The 18678-nt window shown below is 46.1% G+C and overlaps 1 protein-coding gene and 1 long non-coding RNA gene across 2 annotated transcripts in view; one reads left to right on the top strand and one right to left on the bottom strand.

Annotated features, from left to right (window-relative positions):
• Window positions 1-9: 9 nt before the first annotated feature.
• Window positions 10-18678, top strand: part of LOC109365840 — a 28934-nt gene continuing 10265 nt past the window's right edge. The window contains exons 1-2 of the long non-coding RNA XR_002111610.2: window positions 10-135; window positions 3482-4351. This is a non-coding gene — a long non-coding RNA (uncharacterized LOC109365840). The remainder of the gene's footprint in view (window positions 136-3481; window positions 4352-18678) is intronic.
• Window positions 8068-17639, bottom strand: LRRN4 (leucine rich repeat neuronal 4). The gene is made up of 5 exons (XM_003203767.4): window positions 17110-17639; window positions 15108-15830; window positions 13409-13610; window positions 11824-11958; window positions 8068-10752 (listed from the first exon to the last, which is right to left on the bottom strand). Exons 2-5 carry the CDS (start codon window positions 15793-15795, stop codon window positions 9426-9428), a joined length of 2352 nt encoding a protein of 783 aa, XP_003203815.2. The 5' UTR covers window positions 15796-15830; window positions 17110-17639; the 3' UTR covers window positions 8068-9425.

Genomic DNA, 18678 nt, shown 5'->3' with positions numbered 1-18678 from the left:
ATGGGTGGCCGCGCCGCGCCTGCGCGCTGGGAGCGAGGAATTCCCGCCCTGCAGGCGAGCTGCGCGGACACCTAAAGGTGCTCTGGCGCTTCGAGAGTGGCATTGCTGTTGGCTGTGTGGTGGAACTGCCTGAGGGTGGGTGGTGGTTGTCTTTTAGTGTTCCTTTTCTAACGGCTAAGAAGGCAGTGTAAGAGCAGAGGTGTATCCAGGCTGTGGGCAGAGGGTGTGCGATAGTGATAGTCTCTGGCCTGGGTCAGTATCACCTTCAGCATCCTCAGCACGGAGGAATCCTAAATGCCCAGGGTGGTCAGGGTCTCTAACCCGAAGTGTGGTGCTGCCACTGTGATAGCAGCAGTGCTAAGACCTGGCCTGCTTAACGGTATTGCCGTGATAAAGCACTGTTAGTCAGCAGAAGGATTTAAGAACGGCTGACCTACTTGTAGAGTTGCAGCTGGTCGCCTTGCAGCCTTCAGGACAGGCTCTTGGTTTCCTTTGTGCATACACAGTGGTATAGCTGCCATTAGAAGTGAGGTATACATTTGGGCAGGTGTTTCTTCTCATCTGCTGGACTGGGCTTGGGGTTGAGTAATGCTACAGAATGGCACAATGCACCTGGTTTTCTGGGAGGAAATACTGCTAGCAGTGAGCACAGTGCTCAGCACTGCACTTATGGCACTAGGGTTAGGAGCCATGGCAGTGGTTGGGTGTTTTTTCCTCAGGATTCTAGAGGAAATAAAGGCTGAAATTTGCTCTCACAGTCACCTTGTTATACGTAACTGTGTTTGGTTAAAATAAAAGCCTCTCAATATTAAAGGTAACTTAGGGTTGAGGCTTGCTGCTTGCTCCATTGCAGGGTGTAGAACACGTGTTTTTACTGCGAATGAAGCAAGCTGCTGATCTAAGTTTAGGGTTTCTGTGGTCAGTGGCTGCCATCTTACCGGCAATTTTGGTTTGGCAGGGTTGCTTTCTAGAGCTGGTCTTCAGAGCAGTGCTAGATTGAGGGCTTAGTGAGTGTTGGTATGTGTGACTGTGGAATTTAAAGATTTGTTGGGCTAGTGTAAAGGTTGTTAAAGTTGGTCCAGACAGAGGGCTGTATATAGACATTTCATAGGTGCCCATTATAGTAGAAATGCTAAGTAATGGCTTAAAGTAGTGATTGAGCACCTGGTGGGAAGGCAGGGCCAACCCAGGGGAGCTCAGGTGCATGCAGCGTACCTGAGTGACTGGAAGGGCTGGAGTCAGGATCCACCCCTTCCCAGACCTCATTTATGGGTTGGCAGTGGAACTGAGGGCATCTCATTGGAGATCCCTTTGTATCTGAGGCCTTCCAAGGATAAGCAGACTTTTTCCTTTGTTTCTGTGCCTACAGCTGTTGCATTTGAGCATATCCCCACTTGCTGCAGCCTAGGACTTTGTTACTATGCTGTCATTGCTGTGCTTTCAGTTACCTTACAGCGTTAAACCTGTGATTTAATTTTGCTTGTGGAAGATTTATCTGAGCTGACTTAACATAAAACTTTGCTGTTAAAGTTTTGTTTCCTATTAGAGTGAAGGCTAAAGTTAAGTAGGATGGACTTGTGAGCAGGTGCAGATGAAGGGGCTGGGAGGATCCAGTGAATAGGTTTAAGATCTCCATACTCTTCAGGAGGCTGCCTATGAGAAGTCCTTCTTATTTTTCCAGAGGTCTGGACTGGGTTTATACATAATTTTGAGTTTTTCGTTAGGATTCCTGCTAACTGCTGCCAGCATGCCTGGGTTTGTCTTAGGTTCATCAGCACTTGCCTTAGTAATTGTAGGCTGACGCTACTGAGATCTGTCTCCTCGTGTTTAGCTTCTCATCTGTAGAAGTTGTACTTGGTCTGAGTTATAAATCGTTAGCGTGTGTTTAATGCAGTTGTTACATGTGAGGGTAGGATCTGAGATGGATAAATACAACTGGTCAGGCCCAAGGGACAGTGTTTGTGTTAAGTTGTGCTTAGAGCCAGCATGTACAGAAGCTTTCCAGACTTGTTTGAGAGCTGGATTTAGACGAGGGGATGCCTGCATTTTTATCTTGTTCTTCTTTCCTTCTTAGCGTTATTTCTGACTGTTCTGTTCTCCAGAATTTCCAGGGAGTGGTGAGGAAGGTGATGATAAATCATACAGTAAACATGTATACAGATGATCCTGGTCTTATTTCTTTCCACTTATTTTTTTGAAGAAGTACTCTGTCCTTCAGGTGAGACTTGGACCTGTCACCAGTCTTGATTGAATGTGGTAGAAGCATTACGCTGTCTGTGTGTATATTGAGCTGTATAGAGGAGGGGTGTTCAGATAGTGGCATGCTGAGAACGAAGCTCAGCCCTTTAGAGATACCTGGGGATCCGTATGAGAGTGGGACAGACAACAAGGTGTGGGTAGGTGGGAAGGAGGATGAGGAAGACAACTGCTTTCTCTACCTTCAATGCAGTGAATTCTCCTTTTAGGCTCCTTCCACCTGGGCAAGCACAGCTGTGTGGTGCACAGGGAAGAGTAGAACAACAACTGCTTGTCCATGGCACGCTGTTTCTATGACTTTGAAGGTTTTATTTTGCTCAGTCAGAGGCAACAAAGTCTAAGTGCAATGAATGTGCTCTGATCTCTGTTTCCAAAATCTATGAATTCAAGAACTCTCACTGTTCTTTTAGACTGATTTACCAGTTTTGATTTTCTGATCTTTAGAAGTCCGTGGTTCTTTTCTACTCTGTCAGATTGGCAGATCTCTTCCTGGTCATAATGCTACAAAAAGAATTAAGAGCAGATAAACTGCTGAAAGGCAGTGTGGGACAGGGACTGTCCCTACTGATAATCCTCATCACTTCTACTTACTGAACTGAAAACAGATGAGCACCTCAATACAAAACGGAGTTGGGTGAACAGCAACACAGAGGACATCTATTTTTCTGTGTATCTAGAAACTGAAATTGCAGTTGCACTTACTCAGACTGAAGTCCTTCCTTTCCTTCATCAGCTCTCTGTAGGGGTTTGTTGCCTCTAGAGAGGGTTAAGGTGGAGAAAAGCAATTGCTGGAGGCTGAATCCTGACAGAATGTTGAGATAAATGCTACTGAGTCTTAGAAGAATTACAGTTTCTTTAAGGGGTCCAGTAGCACCAGTACAGGCTCTAGTTCTTTGGTAAAGTATTTCCATGTGGAATAGTACCCAGGATGATTCCATCCTCTCCCTCTAGGTGACAGCAGAACATCGGTCTTGCTCTAAGAGGTTATTTCCTGAATATATTAAAAAATAAATAAATAAAAGCTGCTATTTATTGTCTTGCTTGATTATGTTTTAAAGAGGTTGAAATTACTCTTGATATGCTGCCATGCTTCAGAACAAACTAGATCCTTTGGACAGCTGATAAAAAGTACCAGGAATTTAAAGATTGTTTTCTTTTATGAATGTTCGTTTCTGTGGACACAAAGCCTGTTCTCACTTGTGATAAATATCTCTGTATTTCACAGGTAAAGCGTGAACCAGATCCCTCTTGGCAAGCAAGATTGAGCCCTCAGAGGCATCCTCATTTCTACCTCCAGTTGGGTGTATTTTTTTTGGAGATGACTGTGAAGGAGCACGTCTGTGCCAGTGCACTGCTTGCTGAGCAAGTGTGGTGGTTTAATTTTGCGTCCTGTGCAGAAGAGGCTGATCAAGGCAGCAGCACGATGTGGACTCCCTGCCTCCAGTTGCAGTGATTCCAGGGGCAGCTCTCCAGAGCAGGCTGCCCTTTGTAGTAGAGTGGTGCAGAGCAACGTACCTTGTCCTGCTGTCCTGCTCTGCTGGGCTTCCTCTCTCTCCTGCTTGTGCCAACCCAAGGGCTCTGAGGAACTGCTGCTCGAAATGGCGTCTGTTGCACTGAAGACGATGTGGTCTCTCAATTCCCTTGCAGCCCACAAAGCTGCATGGTGTCTGAGCCTTGAAGAGAACAGCTTTTCTTCTGAGTGGAGGCCTTTTCAGGGGTCATCTCTCTTTTTTTCAGAGTTTCTTCTGTGTACATGACTCCGTGAGACTTAGTGACTGATTCTGAAATACCGAGCGAGGAGAGGGAACAGCACGCACCTCTGCTGCAATGCCCAGGGGATGCACCCACATGCACTGCTGGTTGTTCTGGCCTTCCTTTGCTTGATCTTGGACCTCTAGAAAGAACAAAAGCCTCGTCAAGTGAGTGGAAAAGGAACGCATGTAACATTTTTTTTTTTCTCAAAGAGAAAAGCCAGGGAAAAAATTGACACAAGCTTTTGAGAAAGCTTGTTTAGTGCTCAGTGTGCTTCCCCCAGGTGATCTTCCTTTCATGAGAGGGATGGGATAAACAGTACAGCAAGTTGAGCTGCTATGTGGTAAGTAGATTTACTACTGATCACTTTTTAGTAGCCAGTTGGCTTTTGTTAGCCTTTAAGATTGTTTCAGAGATGTATGGGTGTACCTTTGTCATACATCCAAAGGTTTGTTTTAGCATTTGGAGCTACAAAGCAGGATTGGACCGAAACAGGAATTTGGGGAGGAACAACCAGGCGGAGCAGAGCTGGGAGAACAGCAGCTGTCTGACTCCACCCGCAGATGGAAAAGTTGGCGTTTTGCGCCCTGGTTGCTCTCCTCGCTGCCCTGGCCCCAGCCAGCACTGGGGGAGGTCGCTCAGCTGCTTGTGTCCGTCTGCAGCACTGAAACAAAAGGAAATGTCCAAGCTGGTTACTGCTCCTGTTTACAGGAACGACAGTTCTGCTTTTGGTAGTTGGGGAATGGGGATGGTACCGAGTAATATTTTTCTGCAGTTGTATGTACTTGGATTGTGCAGAAGTTATAAAATAAGCTTCGAGAAAACGTTCAACCTTGCTTTTTAGGGTTTACTTTTGAAATTGGTAGGTGCAGCTATAATTAAACTTCTAGAATGGAATTTGTGGTGATTTACATTTTCTGGAAGTATTTAGTAATTTGAAACAATAGCAATGTCAGTGTTTTTCAAAGAAATGCTCTGTAAATGTTGTGACTTGTTCAAGTGAGTTTTGAACAATTGACATTTTATCTGTTCTTGGGCTGCAGCAGTTACTTAAAACACATACACTGGGTGGGAATACAGGGCAAACTGCTTGTGCACAGGTTGGAATTTTTTGAAGTACAGCAGAATAACGCCATTAGCTTCCCTAACTTGAAAATGATTTCAGGCTGTAGGATTATGGTGTGAAGGCAGAAAGAAGGCCTGTGAAAATGCACAAGAGGCTGGAGTGAGAACTGGCTGGAGGAGTTCGTTGTGATTAAAACTGCATCTTGTGCTGGATAAGATGTGAGGGACTGAGGTTGAAGAGGAATTATAGGCAGCACTTGGCTTAAAAGAGTGCAGTTTGCATAAGCAGCGGAGCACTGTTGTGTGTTGGTGAGGAACGAGGCTTCTGTAGTCTGAAAACCGAGCCTGCTTTACCTGCCTCTGCAAGATGCTGCTGCTTTTATCGGCCTCATCGTGGCTGTGACCTATGTCATGAAGGCCTTTCCATCACGTGTTACACCTCACAGGTATTTGTGAGATTTTTAGTACTCGTCTCGGTTTTGCTTGCAGTTTACAGTTCTGCTCAGCCTGTTACTGCAGAATCGTAGGGTTGGAAGGGACCTCTGGAGATCATCTAGTCCAACCTTGTGCTAAACCTAGGTAGGTTGTAATCTGGAGTAAGTTGTGCAGGAAAGTGTGCTGTTTTTTTCTGCTTTTTGTAATGAGAAGAGAAATAGTGAGGTTACAACAGATACAGAAATACACGGGTAAAGGGGGGTAGACGTGGTATTGCAAAGAGGAAGCTAGAGAGGAAATTCTTCCTTGTTTTACACACATACATCATTATAATAATGCTAGCTACACTTGTGATATGTACAAAAAATGAAGAGGATATCATGTGCTGCAACATCAACTCTACCAATATATTTTTAATCTGTGACCTTCAGGTTTTTGATAATGCAAATCAGAAGATCCAGTTCATTAGGACTGTCTGGTCTGGCTCAACCAACACGTGATATGACAACATCTTTATTTCAGGTTGTTACTCGTAAAGCTGATGATGAGCAAGGTCATGTGTGCGTGGGGAAATAACGGCCTTTACTAAAACGTGATACAGAACTTCATCAAAAGGGTTCTATTAAATAATATTGTCTCTCTGAACAGATGTATCTTCCTGGTTTGTAAGGAATTAAGACAAACTTGGCTCAGTGAGATCTGTAAGATTCCAATTCTTCTGTCCTCCTGTACTTTTGCATCTTACTTCCTTTAACAGAGATCTTCCTTGGCTGATCATAACTAGTGGCTTTGGGTCTAAACAATTCCAAGATACTTTTTCAGAAACGCTTAGAAGGAACTGGGTAGTTTCCCTGAAGGGAAAGGAATCTGCATTACTGGTGATATATAATAACTTCTGCAAGTGGTACAGATGAGTTTTAGAAGAACCTCTATTACTATATTGTATGATTCACATATTTCTCCTGTAAACTTAGTTTGCTCTTTGCAACGTATTTTCCTAGAAGGGTGGTGAGGGGAAGTGTTTAAGCATTTTGTTTGTTGTAAGAGGTCTTGAAGTATTGTGCAAGTTTTTGATGCTTTGGTTGCTGAAATCAACGAAGCTCTCACTGCTGTCAGCAAAACATTGCAGAGGAAGGTGGGTGTTTTTTGGCAGCAGGTGGGAGGGGCCTTGGGTGTGTGCCTGCCTCTGTGCCCCTGTGGGGTCAGGGAGCAGGAATTGAGGGATGTGCAGGTCTGCAGCCAGGGCTTTCTGGCACAAGGGGGTCTCCTACCCGAGGGCTGTGTGCTGGGAAAAACTGGTCAGGCCCAAAGGACAGTTTTTGTGTTAGGCATTGCCTTTTCAGGGCTATGAAAACAAAAAGAGAAGGTGAAAAAGTAGCCTGCAAAGTGTCTAGGCTGCAATGAGAGGTCATCAGTCTTCTGGGAAAGCCACAGGGTATGTTTACATTGATGTGCTTGGATGAAAGATGATAGCTTGGGCTTCTCTGAACTCTGGGTGTGATTTGCTCTCTGCGGGATTTCAGGAGGGCTATATAATGAATGCTGACTTGGTCCTTGTGCACAGCTTGGGGTAGCAGCTGCGATGAGAAATGGCTGCTGTTCTCAATTATGACAAGACGTAAAGCTTGCAGGCACTCCCATGTCTCAGCACAAGGTTGCTGTGAGTGGCCAGGGTGGATGTCGGTGCCAGCCCTTCTGCCTGCTGTGGCTAAAGGCTGTTTTGCTTTTGGGTGGCTGCAGGTTGGCATGTCCCCTGGTCACTGACCCTCAACGAGGTCAAATTCTGCTGCCTGGAGACCTTCTGCTATTGAGCTTTGCTATAGGTGTTGCAGTGATTTTTGATTTGTAATGTGGGAAAGGACAGCTAAGATGCATCCTCTCGATCTCATTTTATGCATCGTGTTCCTTTGGGCTTACTCATAGTTGAAGTGGAACAACCAATTTTATTTCCAGTTGCAGTATCGTTTCTGTTCTTCCCCTCTAGAACTATCTTCAAGAATACATATGTGGCTATTCACAAATCTCTCATTTCGTTCCACTTTGTTTCTGTTGATACCAAAGAACCCCAGTCAAGGTCTTTTCAAGTGGTATTTTACATGCACAGGGGAGTATGTGATTCCTGCCCCAGTGTGGGGTAATGTGAATCAAAGGCTGAAGGCTCTCGCTCATTTCAAATGAAGTATCATCTCCTATTTACTAGACCTTCCAGAAAGCACAGGAGAAAACAGGCCTGAAATAAATATGAGAAACTACATACAAGACTCTGAACTACCAGAATGGGAAAGCAGTTGCGGTTTTCCAAGTGAGAGCTGATGCCACCCTGGTTTCTTCATCTGCACTTCACCTCTGTTCTGAGTCATGAAGCTCAGCAGCTCAGGACGGGTGCAGGGAGCAGCTATCCAGAGCTGCTGTCATCTCCAGGGCTGGCACGGGGGGGGGGGGAAGGAGAGTAAATTTGCATGGAAGTGTTGTAGGCCCTTAGGAGTGAGGAAGCTGTGGCCTGCTTCATGTGGCACATACAGAACGAAAATTCTCTTGACATCAGATAGCACAGATTTATCTTAATGAAAATGTTCTTTAATTGTATACACGAAGGTTCCAAAATAATGAAATATTGGTGTTCACTCTTCTGGCTAAACACTGTAGATGGTAAACATAACTTAAAGATCTGTCTTTAACAAAGAAGTACCAGTCTGTAGCTTTTATTCCATTAATACAAAGAACATTTAAAAAAATATGAGAAAAGAGAGAAAAGAGACTCTTGCAGCATACGGCACCCTTCATTCTCTGAGCCTGGGCGGATTTGATATGCCATATCTATACAACAGCAGAAACATATCTTGCCCCCTGAACAGCGGTCATTAGAGGGAAATGTTTGACGAGGACAAGTGCTGCCTCTTATAAAAAAACTTCTAATGAAAAGATCTCTCTAAGCTGCTGAAGAACAGGAATTGTCAGCTTCTGTTGTTATTAGTGTAGCAGAAATGAGTACCCTGAAGTACATGTGAAAAATGTCTGCATAAATCCCTGCTGTTGCTAGTGTACGGGATTTCAATTTTTCAAGTCTCAGCAACATACACATTCAATTCTTTCTTTGCTTGACTCTGTGCCTCTGTATGAGGTAAGTCATCAGCCTACTCAATCTGCAGATGGAACTGAGCAGTAATCTCTTGTTTAAAGTCAATTGTGAATTAAATGCTGATGTGCTCCCTCCCACTCTTTCTGTGAGGAACTGTATTCCAAACTCTGCACTGCCTGTGGTTGCTATTGTGGTAGCACTCGGAAGCTTCAGTTGCAGAAGATGTCACACAAAGCCAGAACAAGACAATTGTCCTGGCTGTGATGATCCCGCAGTGTCTTGTTTTCCCTTTTGGCAGTTCACCTTCGTGTTTCTTTTTCCTGACCAGAAGTAGAACTGAGCAGTTTTGGTCACCAGAGTCATTTACTGGAGTTGGATGCATACAGCACCCTGCCACTGAACCCAAGGAGGTCTGTCTCATACTTCTTCCAGTAATGCTCTTTTGAAAATGAAAGCTCAGCCTCACTCATGTGAGTAAGAGCAGTATCTGTTGTGCTTGGTGAAATGCATTCTAGATTCTCGCTCTGCATGGACTGTACTGGTGACAGCTGACAAGGATCGATCTCACAGTGTGAAATGCGTATTAGTATATTTGTAGGTGAGCATAAAACTAACTTTTCAAGGTTAATGCCCACACTTAGCATGTGAACAAGAACCAAAGGCATTTTTTTGTTGTTGTTTGACTGCCTCTTAAAAAATTCTTTTTTCTTCTCTACAAACACAGTGGCAACGATGTCAGATATTTCCTTTTTTTTTTCTGAAGAACTTTTTGATAAAGGAAAACATACCAAAGTGATAGAGATAGTGACCTTGGAATGTGTAGAACAGTCACGTAGCGCTAATCTGTAGTTTGTAACTTTAATGGGTAATCAAACGCTGGGTTCTTGTAGGAGACTAGATGCGTACCGTACTGCTCGCTGCGAGGCTTTTTACGTGCCTTGCATAGACAGATGGACAAAATAATTGTGGAAATGAGGAAGAGACCGCTTGCTGCAGACAGAGCAGCAAAGACAGACTTGTAGCTGGGCTTTGTTCTGAACCTGGCGCACGAATTGCCTGCAATTCCCTGGTTTACTGTGTGGCTTAACCCTGCGCTGTTGGAAGCAGTCACACAAATGTGGTAAGTGGTGTATGGTGAGAGGTTATACAGAGTGTACTGCCTCGCTGTGGAGTAAATGTTCTCCAGGACAAGCTGTCCCTCCTCGTCGCCTTGGTCACGGAGCATCAGCTGATAGGTATGAACAACGGAGTTCGGGGCGCACCAGTGTATCTGTGCGGAGCTGTCTGTGACTTCAGACACCTCTCTGAGCCTCGGCGGGTCTGGAATTTCATTTTCTGTTGACATGCCGGGACATAAGCATGGGGATGCTCTCTGAAGTTCGCTGCACGGCTTCTGAAGGTGTCTGCAAGGGTTGTAGTCACAGGAGGTGTACGTTTGTTGCACAGGGGGTTCCGTTGTCTCCTCGCTGTATTCATAGTCATCTACGTAGTGGATCCGTGGTCGGGTGGGCGTGGATGCTGACTGAGTGCTGGACTTTGTGGAGTTCGGCTGCCGTAGATTTGTTTGTGGTGTCCTTTCCACAGCAAAGGAGTGAATGTAATGGGGAACGGCATCTGGTTTTCCTGTTGCTGGAGTAGAATGCTCACTAGTGGGCTGGCTGAATAGGCGTTCCTGGGGAAATGCCATGTGAGTTTTTCTGAGCTCTCCCTGGAACTGCTTCAGTGTTTCAGTTTGACTCACAGAGCCATAATCCGTGGTCTGGCTGTAGAGCTCTCTGAGAAAACCGGGGGAGGTGGTTAGAGATGCAAGGAAAGGGGGATGGCTCATGGATTCAGAAACTGCCTCGTCCTCGGGGGAGGAACTGTTGGCTTTTGTGAGCATCAGCTCAGCTGAGTTGGCTGCAGTTGTGCTCATTACACTGGCTTCCTCATTCAGACGAACGTAAGCGTCTTTGGTTAGCGGAGCAGAATCTGTTGTCATTGCTGCAGTCATGGTGTAGTAGCTGGCAAGGCTGAAAGCGTCTTCTTGGCTGGAGGGTGTGTTTGAATCAGGCAGTGAGATATCCTTCTCAGCCTGGCATTTATTGTAGAGATCTTGCAGTGAAAAAGAAACTGAAGGCCTGTCCCCGTTCTCTTGGGATGTGGTGCAAAAAGTGTCCAAAACCCTGCAGAGAGGACAAGTTAGAAAAGACCAATTCCACAAGAGCATTACAGGCTGCTGTGAGCCTTTTTATCCCTAACCATTCTTTGTATTAAAGAGGTGAGGCCTAGACCAGAGCTAGGTTGTGTTAACGATAGTGCTGTGCTAAACAGATGACTTTCCACAGCACTGTGAACATAGCTGACTAGCTCTTGGCTTTTGTAAGGTGCCTGAGACAAAGCGTCCTTTGGTACTCTGTGGACCTTGGCAAGAGTGTCTGGGTTCAAGGCAGCTTGTGTTAAAGGTTCAGACTTGAATGCTGCACTTAAAAGGAAACATGTACAGAGAATTGTAATGGGGTCCCCAGGATCCTTAACCTTGGCTGTCTCAGACTGCTAGAGCCATGCTAAAGCACATCCAGTGTATAAGTGACTGAGCTCAGTTTCTTTCTTTACTCAGTCCTTGCAGGCTTTTTTAAAGAATGCAAATGCTAAGTCCTTCCTGAAGAGAGGCAATCTGATTTTAACAGTATACTTCCCTGCTTTCTTAGTTATGGGTGGTGAAATCTTGGTGGCCCCTCCAAAGGAAGACAGATCATGCACATGCAAGTACATCTTCTGTAAAACTCTAGGAAAGCATGAAAACAATTGAGGATAAATGGTACTTTTTGCAAGTTTGTTCACTGTGTCTGGCTTTGGGAATGCCAGAGCAAGGAGGAAATTGTGAACGAAAGTACTTGTAAAGTCTTCCAGCCATGCTCCCAGTGCTTGCCCATCAAGGCCACCTAGCTAGCTCATTTTTTATCTCCAGCAAATAGAGAAACCAAGAGGGAAAATGAACTATTCTCAGAATCCACAGCTAATATCACTTCATACTTTTCTACATATGCCCACTGTATTTGTCCACTTCCAAGTGTAATTCAGCCATAGCTTCTTCCTAAAAAAAGACTTTATTTTACTTTTCTACCTCTTGTGGAAATGAGAAACATGCAAGGAATGTGAGTAACTTGTAAGGTAGTGACTATTTAGTCTTCAAATAACTTGCATATTTAAGTTGTGTATAAAGAGGATTACTTCATCTCCTTGAAAACACTTACTTTTGTAGCACAATCGTGGGCGTGGAGAGCAGCCAGGAGAGCCTACAGTCACAGAGCAGAGGATTTCCATGCAAGTTGATGATGATACTGTCTGAAGAATTGGTATTCCAAGGATTAAAGGAACTCAGGTTACAGCTAAAAGATGACAAATAAATAAAGTATTTAGTTAGTGCTGAGCTCACCTTTGAAGAATTGGAGCAGGCTTTAGTATCCCGTCCTGTGTAAGATACAATGCCAAATTGCCAGTTGCCTTGGAAATACCATATTACCAACACTCCCATTCTGCATTTGAAAGTCCAGGTTGCTATCTGCCCATCTCTCTAAATTGCACAATGTGGTTGCTGTCTGCTAGCATATAGCTATATAGATAGCACCCTTAGAGATTGCAGCTGGAAAGGAAAAGGTTATCTCTGCCATCATGCATTCACCTGCACTTTTATGTCATTTCTTTAGCTTCTTTCTCAGTGTGTTTCTAGTGGCTTGACTTCCTTTATGCCAGTCATCCCCTTCATGGGGAGATTAACCCCTTCATGGGTTAATCACCTCTCTTAGATCATATCCCTCGTCTACTAAATCAAGTAACTGATTTAGGAAGACCTTGCTTGCCTTTTCTGTTAAACTGCCCTAGCCACATAAAAAGTGCTCAACCTGAGTGCTCAGAAGGTGCATCTTTTCTCTGCAACTTTGTTATTCCTTTCTTCTCTTTGAGTTTGGGTCCTGATTTTTCTGCACTTAGAACTGATATTTCTGCGTATGTTGAAAAATGTTGTGGAAATTCAGTGTGGCAGTCTAGTGGAGGATTTATTTTATATTTTGCTTAAAGAGGTCTATTTGTTTTTCTGAAACTGGCACCTTGAGCACAGCCACTGCTGTAGTGTTTGCTTTCTGAGTTGCTTATAATCTGGGCCAATAATATGAAAGTCTTCTACGGTATTTTCCACATGTTCTCCCTTGTGTTGACTCTTCTGTGTGCAGTTTACCTACCCCTCCATCTTGATAGATCACCTTTAGATTTCTGTTTCCCATAGTGTTTCAACAGGTGTGGGCACGATGAGTAAGCCACTCCTGAGTTCTAAACCATTACTTCTACTAATGCTGAATGAGGGACTTTTATTCATTTGCACTGAAAGAAGCAGAGAGAATTTTAATTGCTTCCAAGGTGCAGATTTTAGGAAACTATCAGCTTTCATCCTTTGTAAAGCAATGTAGACTTTGGAAGCATGATCAAAAGCAGGCTTCAGAGCATCTGTGCTGATCTCATCAACACTGGGTGAAGCCTTCTAGTGGAATGGCAGCAGGATGGATGTTATCTCAGACAAATGGTAATCGTGCATTGCCACAAGTCTCACACCAGCTCTTTGGGCTTTATCAGTTCTCCTGCTGTATTAGTCCTGCTGCTACAACACAGGCTTCATGTGGTGAACCTGGGTGCATACAGTGTTTCTTCACAACACACAAACCCATACCTCTTTTCCACATATTTGATGACAAACAACCAACCTTTGCGTAAAAGTCAGTTCCACACAGTTGTTCTGGGAGACAAAGGCAATGACTGATGAAGAACAACAGAAAAGAAACAACTCACTTTTGAAAGGAGAGATGGCTTAGGTTAGGTGTGCTTTCAAACATCTCTGTCCTCACGAAACTCAGAGAGTGGGAGTCACGGCAGTTCAGCTCTCTGAGATGAGGCGTAGACCTGAAGTCAGTATCAAGACTTTGTAATTTTGGCATCTTTGTCAGGTGAAGAAATCTGAGGTTGGGCAAGTCTCTGGTCCACTCAACTTGAACTGAAGCAGAAAAGAGATTTTTACTTGTTGCATAAATAGTGTATTGCTGTGGATTTCTGCCTAGGAAAAAAGAAGCAGACTGAACTGTTGGCCCATTGACAGATGTTAGTGAGATTTTGCCAAGCAGCACGCAGAAAAGATGGAACCCTCTCTTTGTGAAGCACATGGATTTATTAGTAACTTAGCTAGGGAGCTACCAGATAAAAGTTCTAAATTCATAGCGATGTAAAATATCTCTGTGGTTTCCTGCAGCTATTCCCTGTGGGGAAAGGAATATAAACAAAAATCAGTACACAGGCATATAAACACTTGAGCAATCGTTTTTATAATGTTACACATCTGACCATGCCATTGTGGGGCAGAGGAGAAGAAGAGAACAGAGAGAGAAAGGTAATAAAGGCAACCAGAGAGATGGAATGGTTTTCCTATTAGGTAAGGTTAAATGGATTCTCAGAGAAGTGATGGCTGGAGGGCGATGAGAGAGGTCTACAAAGTCCTGAGTGGTGTGAGAAAGGAGAAATGGGATGTTATTTGCCTAACACAGGAAGGAGCTGAGACATGAAACTGTGGAGGAACAGGTCCTATACAAAAGTGCTTTTCCATCCCAGTACTGAATCATACCACAAGAGGTGTTAAAAACTTAGTGGTGTATCTGTTCAGTGCTTGGTGAGTTGACCTAGGGAAGTCTCCACTGCTGCCTGCTGGAATTGGGGCCAGTACAGATAGGAGGGATCCTTCGGTGCTGCCTTCCTCTTGCTCCCTGCCCTAGGGTAGAGCTACTGCTGCCCTGTTCTGGGGGGAATAACTATTGTGACTCCATGCTGTGCTTCTTGTACCAGTGCTGACCAATAATGCATGGTGACACCTCACTGAGAGCCCCTGTGAGAGTAGGATTGTTTTAGATGAATAAAACCGCTATGAAGCGAGATGGAAATGCGTAGGGTGGCTGTGTAGGGAGGCCAGGGAAGCAGTAGGCTGGTGTGTGGGAAAACTGGAGCCAGGCCTTGGCTCTGCCCCAGCTGGGCAAAGCATTCAGCATCTCCCCGCCTCAGCACCTCAGTTACAAATAAGCTGACAGAGGAGATGTACAAAAGGAAAAGTTGTGCTGCCAGTCGCTCCAGGCTGGGAAGTCTCACTGTGCAGAAGTGTTGGGCTGGTTTTGACTGCCACACTCTCTATGCTACTTCAGTGCAGCAGTGTAAAGCACGGTATAAGTGCAGGGATAGACAGTGAAAGATTGTGGCCATTTTTCTGGAAAGAGAAATGAATTTCCTTCTGTTCTTCCCAAAGCTAGTCCTGGGGCTGGCAGTGGCATGCTGCGGGATTAGGAGGGAGGCAAGGTACTTGGTGCTGTCCTCTCTGCCTTCCCTCGGGGAGGCTGCTCTGTGCCAGGGCCTCTCTCCAGATTTATGTGACACTGGAGAGCACCTCACATGCTCACATTGGCTGTGGATAAGGTCAGGCCCTGTGTTTACCATGAGAAATCTGTAAACTTACTTCTCTCGAGAAAGGTCCCGCTCAGATCAAGCACGCTGATGGTGTTCTCAGGCCTGTGCAGAGCATCACCAGGGGAGAGGCTGATGGCAAAAGCAGACTCCTGAATTCCCCTGCTGCCTTCCTGCCCAAGCAGAGTTGTGGAGAGGTTCAGGAACTGTAGCTGGGGGTAACAGGAAAAAGCCAGTGGCTGGATTTCAATCAGTGGATTTCCAGCTAAGGACAGCCACCTCAGGTTAGGCATTGAAGAAGTGTGGCATGGTGGCACAGACGACAGCTTGTTAAAGCTTAAGTCCAGTAAATGAAGACTGCTGAAGGTTTCCGACCCCCAGCTGACTGCCTGGAGAAGGTTCTGCCTCAGTACAAGGATGCGCAGCTGCGGGAGGTTTGCTATTTCTGTGCCATTCACCTCTTCTAAGAGGTTGTTGCTGAGATCCAAAGTCTGCAGGGCCTCTGGGAGGCAGATGGGGAAAGCCGTCAGGCTGTTGTAGGTCAGCTGCAGGGTGATCCATGTCCTGTTCTTCCAATCCTCGCAGGACATGCTGGTGAGATTAACGTTCTCCCAACGGTCTTCCTGAGCCAGCTGGAAAAAGGCGGTGACATCCCTGGATGCTGCAGGCTCTGCTCTGCTCACCGGGCCTGATGCTGTGCTCCTTGCCAGCAGACAAAGGATGAGCAAGAGGGAGAACATCTTCCTGCTGGATGGCTCACAGTTAGTTGCAAGATCTGTTTGTTTTTTGTTTCAGGGAAAGGAAAACATAACATCAGCATTACAGACCAAATTAAAATACTTCCAGGTAGCTACAAGCTATTTAAAAGTGAAACACTTACAATTGTTTTCCTGTTGTATCCAGACAGTGCAGGGGATAATTAATGTCTTTTCTATAATTAAGCCTAAGCAAAAAGGAGCCCCTTGGGACAGAATTATCATGTGATCTTAGTACAAGTTTGCCTACAGTTTTTCATGCAGAAAGCAACGTAGCTGCATGGGAGGTGAGCTGCTTGACTGGTTGCCATTGCAGCAATACGTGTTGGTACAGCACAACTTGCAGGAGAGGGATCTTGCCATGTTATGTGACTTTCCTTTTGTACCTGGCTTGTATTGCAGCAGGACAGCCCCACAGTGTGCAGTGTCTTTTCTGGAAAGAGCTGCCTGCTGGGGATGGGGGCTGGGAGCAGGTGTGGCTGGGGCCCGCTGTGGACAAGACATTATGTGCTCCAATTCCAGAGGTAAAGGGAGATGCTGGTAATGTAGCTGCTGACCTGTGTTTTTGTTCAAGTGGCCAGACCTGAGTGTGTGCTCCTGGATCAGGGCCCCAAAAGCTTGGGTTCTGAGATGCACTTTATTCAGTGTTACGGTTCCCTCGGTGCTCCCTCCTTGTCCCGCCCCAGTTGGGTTTGTGTGGGTATCACAGCCTCTGGTTCACTCGTCCCAGTCCTCTCTGAGATGGGTGATGAGAGACATTTTTGATAGACAAACGCTTTGAAAAATACACGACATCCATGAGACTCATACCAAAGTTGACTGCATCACTCCTCTGAGAACTTCAAAAGCTCAGCAGGAACCTGAAGACCCCTTTGAAAAATACAAGTCCTAAGTAACTTACCCAAGGTTGTGCAGGTAGTTCTGTGTCAGAGGAACAAATTAACCATAGCCCTGAACTAGTGCTTTACTTATTAATCTATTGTTTTGGGCTCTTTCTTCACCTTAATAGCTACTTGCTGTTCCCTGAGAGGTGCCAGGTATTGGACAGACCATCGTCTATTGCTCCCATCTCAGGTTTGAGGTAGGGACCAGCCAGTGTGCTTTGGTCACCTGAGTCCTTTCCGGCGTCTGGAACCACACAAGAGCAGAGCAGCCTCAGGATCCCCCGGTCCCCGGGGCTGCTGGCTTCCCTGCTCCGTGGCACATGGCAGCGGAAGGATGGGAGCAGCGGGACGGCTGGATGCCGCTATTACATTCACCCGTAGCCCCCAGATCTAAACCGCGGCCGCTCGCACGTACCTGCCCGAGAGTCCCGATGCCTTGTGCTTCCCCTTTCGCGCAGCACGAGCTGCCGGGCTCTGTTTTATACACTCTGGTGACTCAGCCGAGGAGCGTGTAAGGTCTGTGTTCTGTTCCCGGCTTCCCCTGCTCGCGGCTCTGCCCACAAGCGCAGGCGACGTTTGTTCCAGGCTCGCTCCCCCTGCCTGGAGAGGGGGTGGCTCCGCAGCGTTCCCCCCTCGCAGGAGGGTGGGTGGGCTGCCGTTTCTCAGCGCCGCTCCCCGGGCAGGCCTGCTGCCTCCGTCTTCTGCTGAGCATGGGCGTAAAGGCAACGGAGCGGTGCCTCCAGTCCCACCCATCGCATCTTCCTCGGGTGGAGGGAGCCTGGGAGAGGAGAGGAATTCTTCTGGATTTTTTTTGTGGACGGATGTAATGATGTGGAGCTCTGCTCCATCTGCTGACAAGGGTGTTGATAACCGCGTACCAGTAAAAGGCTTAAAGTATTTACATTTCTCTGTAAGACACTTGCACTTGGGAGTAACTCTCAGGACTGCTCTCCCCAGGACAGATGGCATCTCTCAGAGACGAGGAGGCCCCTGGGACAGGAAAGCTCCCACCCACCTGCTGCTCCTGCAAAATCCCTTCCGCTGGGGGAGAGGCCTGCAGCATCACACGGCAGTGTGACCGGCTCCCAGGCCTGCTGTGCGGGGCTTCTCTTCTATGTGCTGCATCTGCTGTGGTGTGCAGCTGGGGAAGATTCCCTTCCTGCTCCTTTGCTCTTCCTTTGCTGGTGTAAGTAAGAGCAGTGGTGTAAAGACAAGGGACTGCTCTGAGCTAGGGCTAGGGCTATTGGCTGTGTCACAGTTGAAACCATCAGGTCGAGGGCAAGATGAAGAGTAGGAACTTGAAAGGAATGTATTAACAGAGTTGGTTCCAAAGCTAAAGCAAGAATGTGGCTGCTCAGTTGCTGCTATAAGACAGTCGTTAACATTTCCAGGGAGAACAGTAGTCAGTGCTTTTCATTTGTCAAGGTGACAAAAGAGATTGTGATGTGGAAGGCAGAACAGGCCTGTGGGCTTTGGTGCTAAAGTGCAGATAAAGGTCTTGCTTTCACAAAATCCTTGACTCTGCATGTATGCAGACCTTATCTTCTAACTATGTCATTCATTATCTGTGTGGGGAGAGGACCTTGAAAAACACCAGAACATCCCCGGATCAAGATACGGGCTTTGAGTAGGACTCTCTGGAGCCCTTGTGGTTCCTTTGGAGGCTGGGTGCAACGTACATGTTGTTCTGCGCGGAATGGCAAGACAAATAGTTTCCTAAATGAAGGGCTAATCCCGTGGATTAATGTTGGTGGAGCAGCTGTCAGGCCTGTGCTTAGGGGAGCACGCAGGCCAGGTGCTCATAGGCCTACAGGTAGCTCTGGGGATCCGCCAGGTTCAAAGGGCAAATTGGAACAGGTGAAAAAGATTCTGAAGCATTTGCTACAGTGATAGGAGCAAAGTCTGGTCTCAACCAGACTAGTGGGAACCCTGCCTTCTCTTTGCCTTTGCAGCTTCTTAGCTTTTCTGGGAGTTTTGGTGTCAA

The sequence above is a fragment of the Meleagris gallopavo genome, chromosome 2, assembly GCF_000146605.3.
Source record: "Meleagris gallopavo isolate NT-WF06-2002-E0010 breed Aviagen turkey brand Nicholas breeding stock chromosome 2, Turkey_5.1, whole genome shotgun sequence".
NCBI lineage: Eukaryota > Metazoa > Chordata > Aves > Galliformes > Phasianidae > Meleagris > Meleagris gallopavo.
This window is presented reverse-complemented; position numbering and strand designations above follow the sequence as displayed.

What these genes read in the sequence shown, in the direction of transcription:
- LRRN4 (XM_003203767.4), bottom strand. Translation starts at nt 15,795, where the DNA reads ATGTTCTCCCTCTTGCTCATCCTTTGTCTGCTGGCAAGGAGCACAGCA. An exon ending in CGGGACCTTTCTCGAGAGAA is followed by an intron (nt 13,611 to 15,107) that starts GTAAGTTTACAG and finishes TTTCTGCTTCAG; the next exon opens with TTCAAGTTGAGTGGACCAGA. An exon ending in AGCCATCTCTCCTTTCAAAA is followed by an intron (nt 11,959 to 13,408) that starts GTGAGTTGTTTC and finishes GTCATCTTTTAG; the next exon opens with CTGTAACCTGAGTTCCTTTA.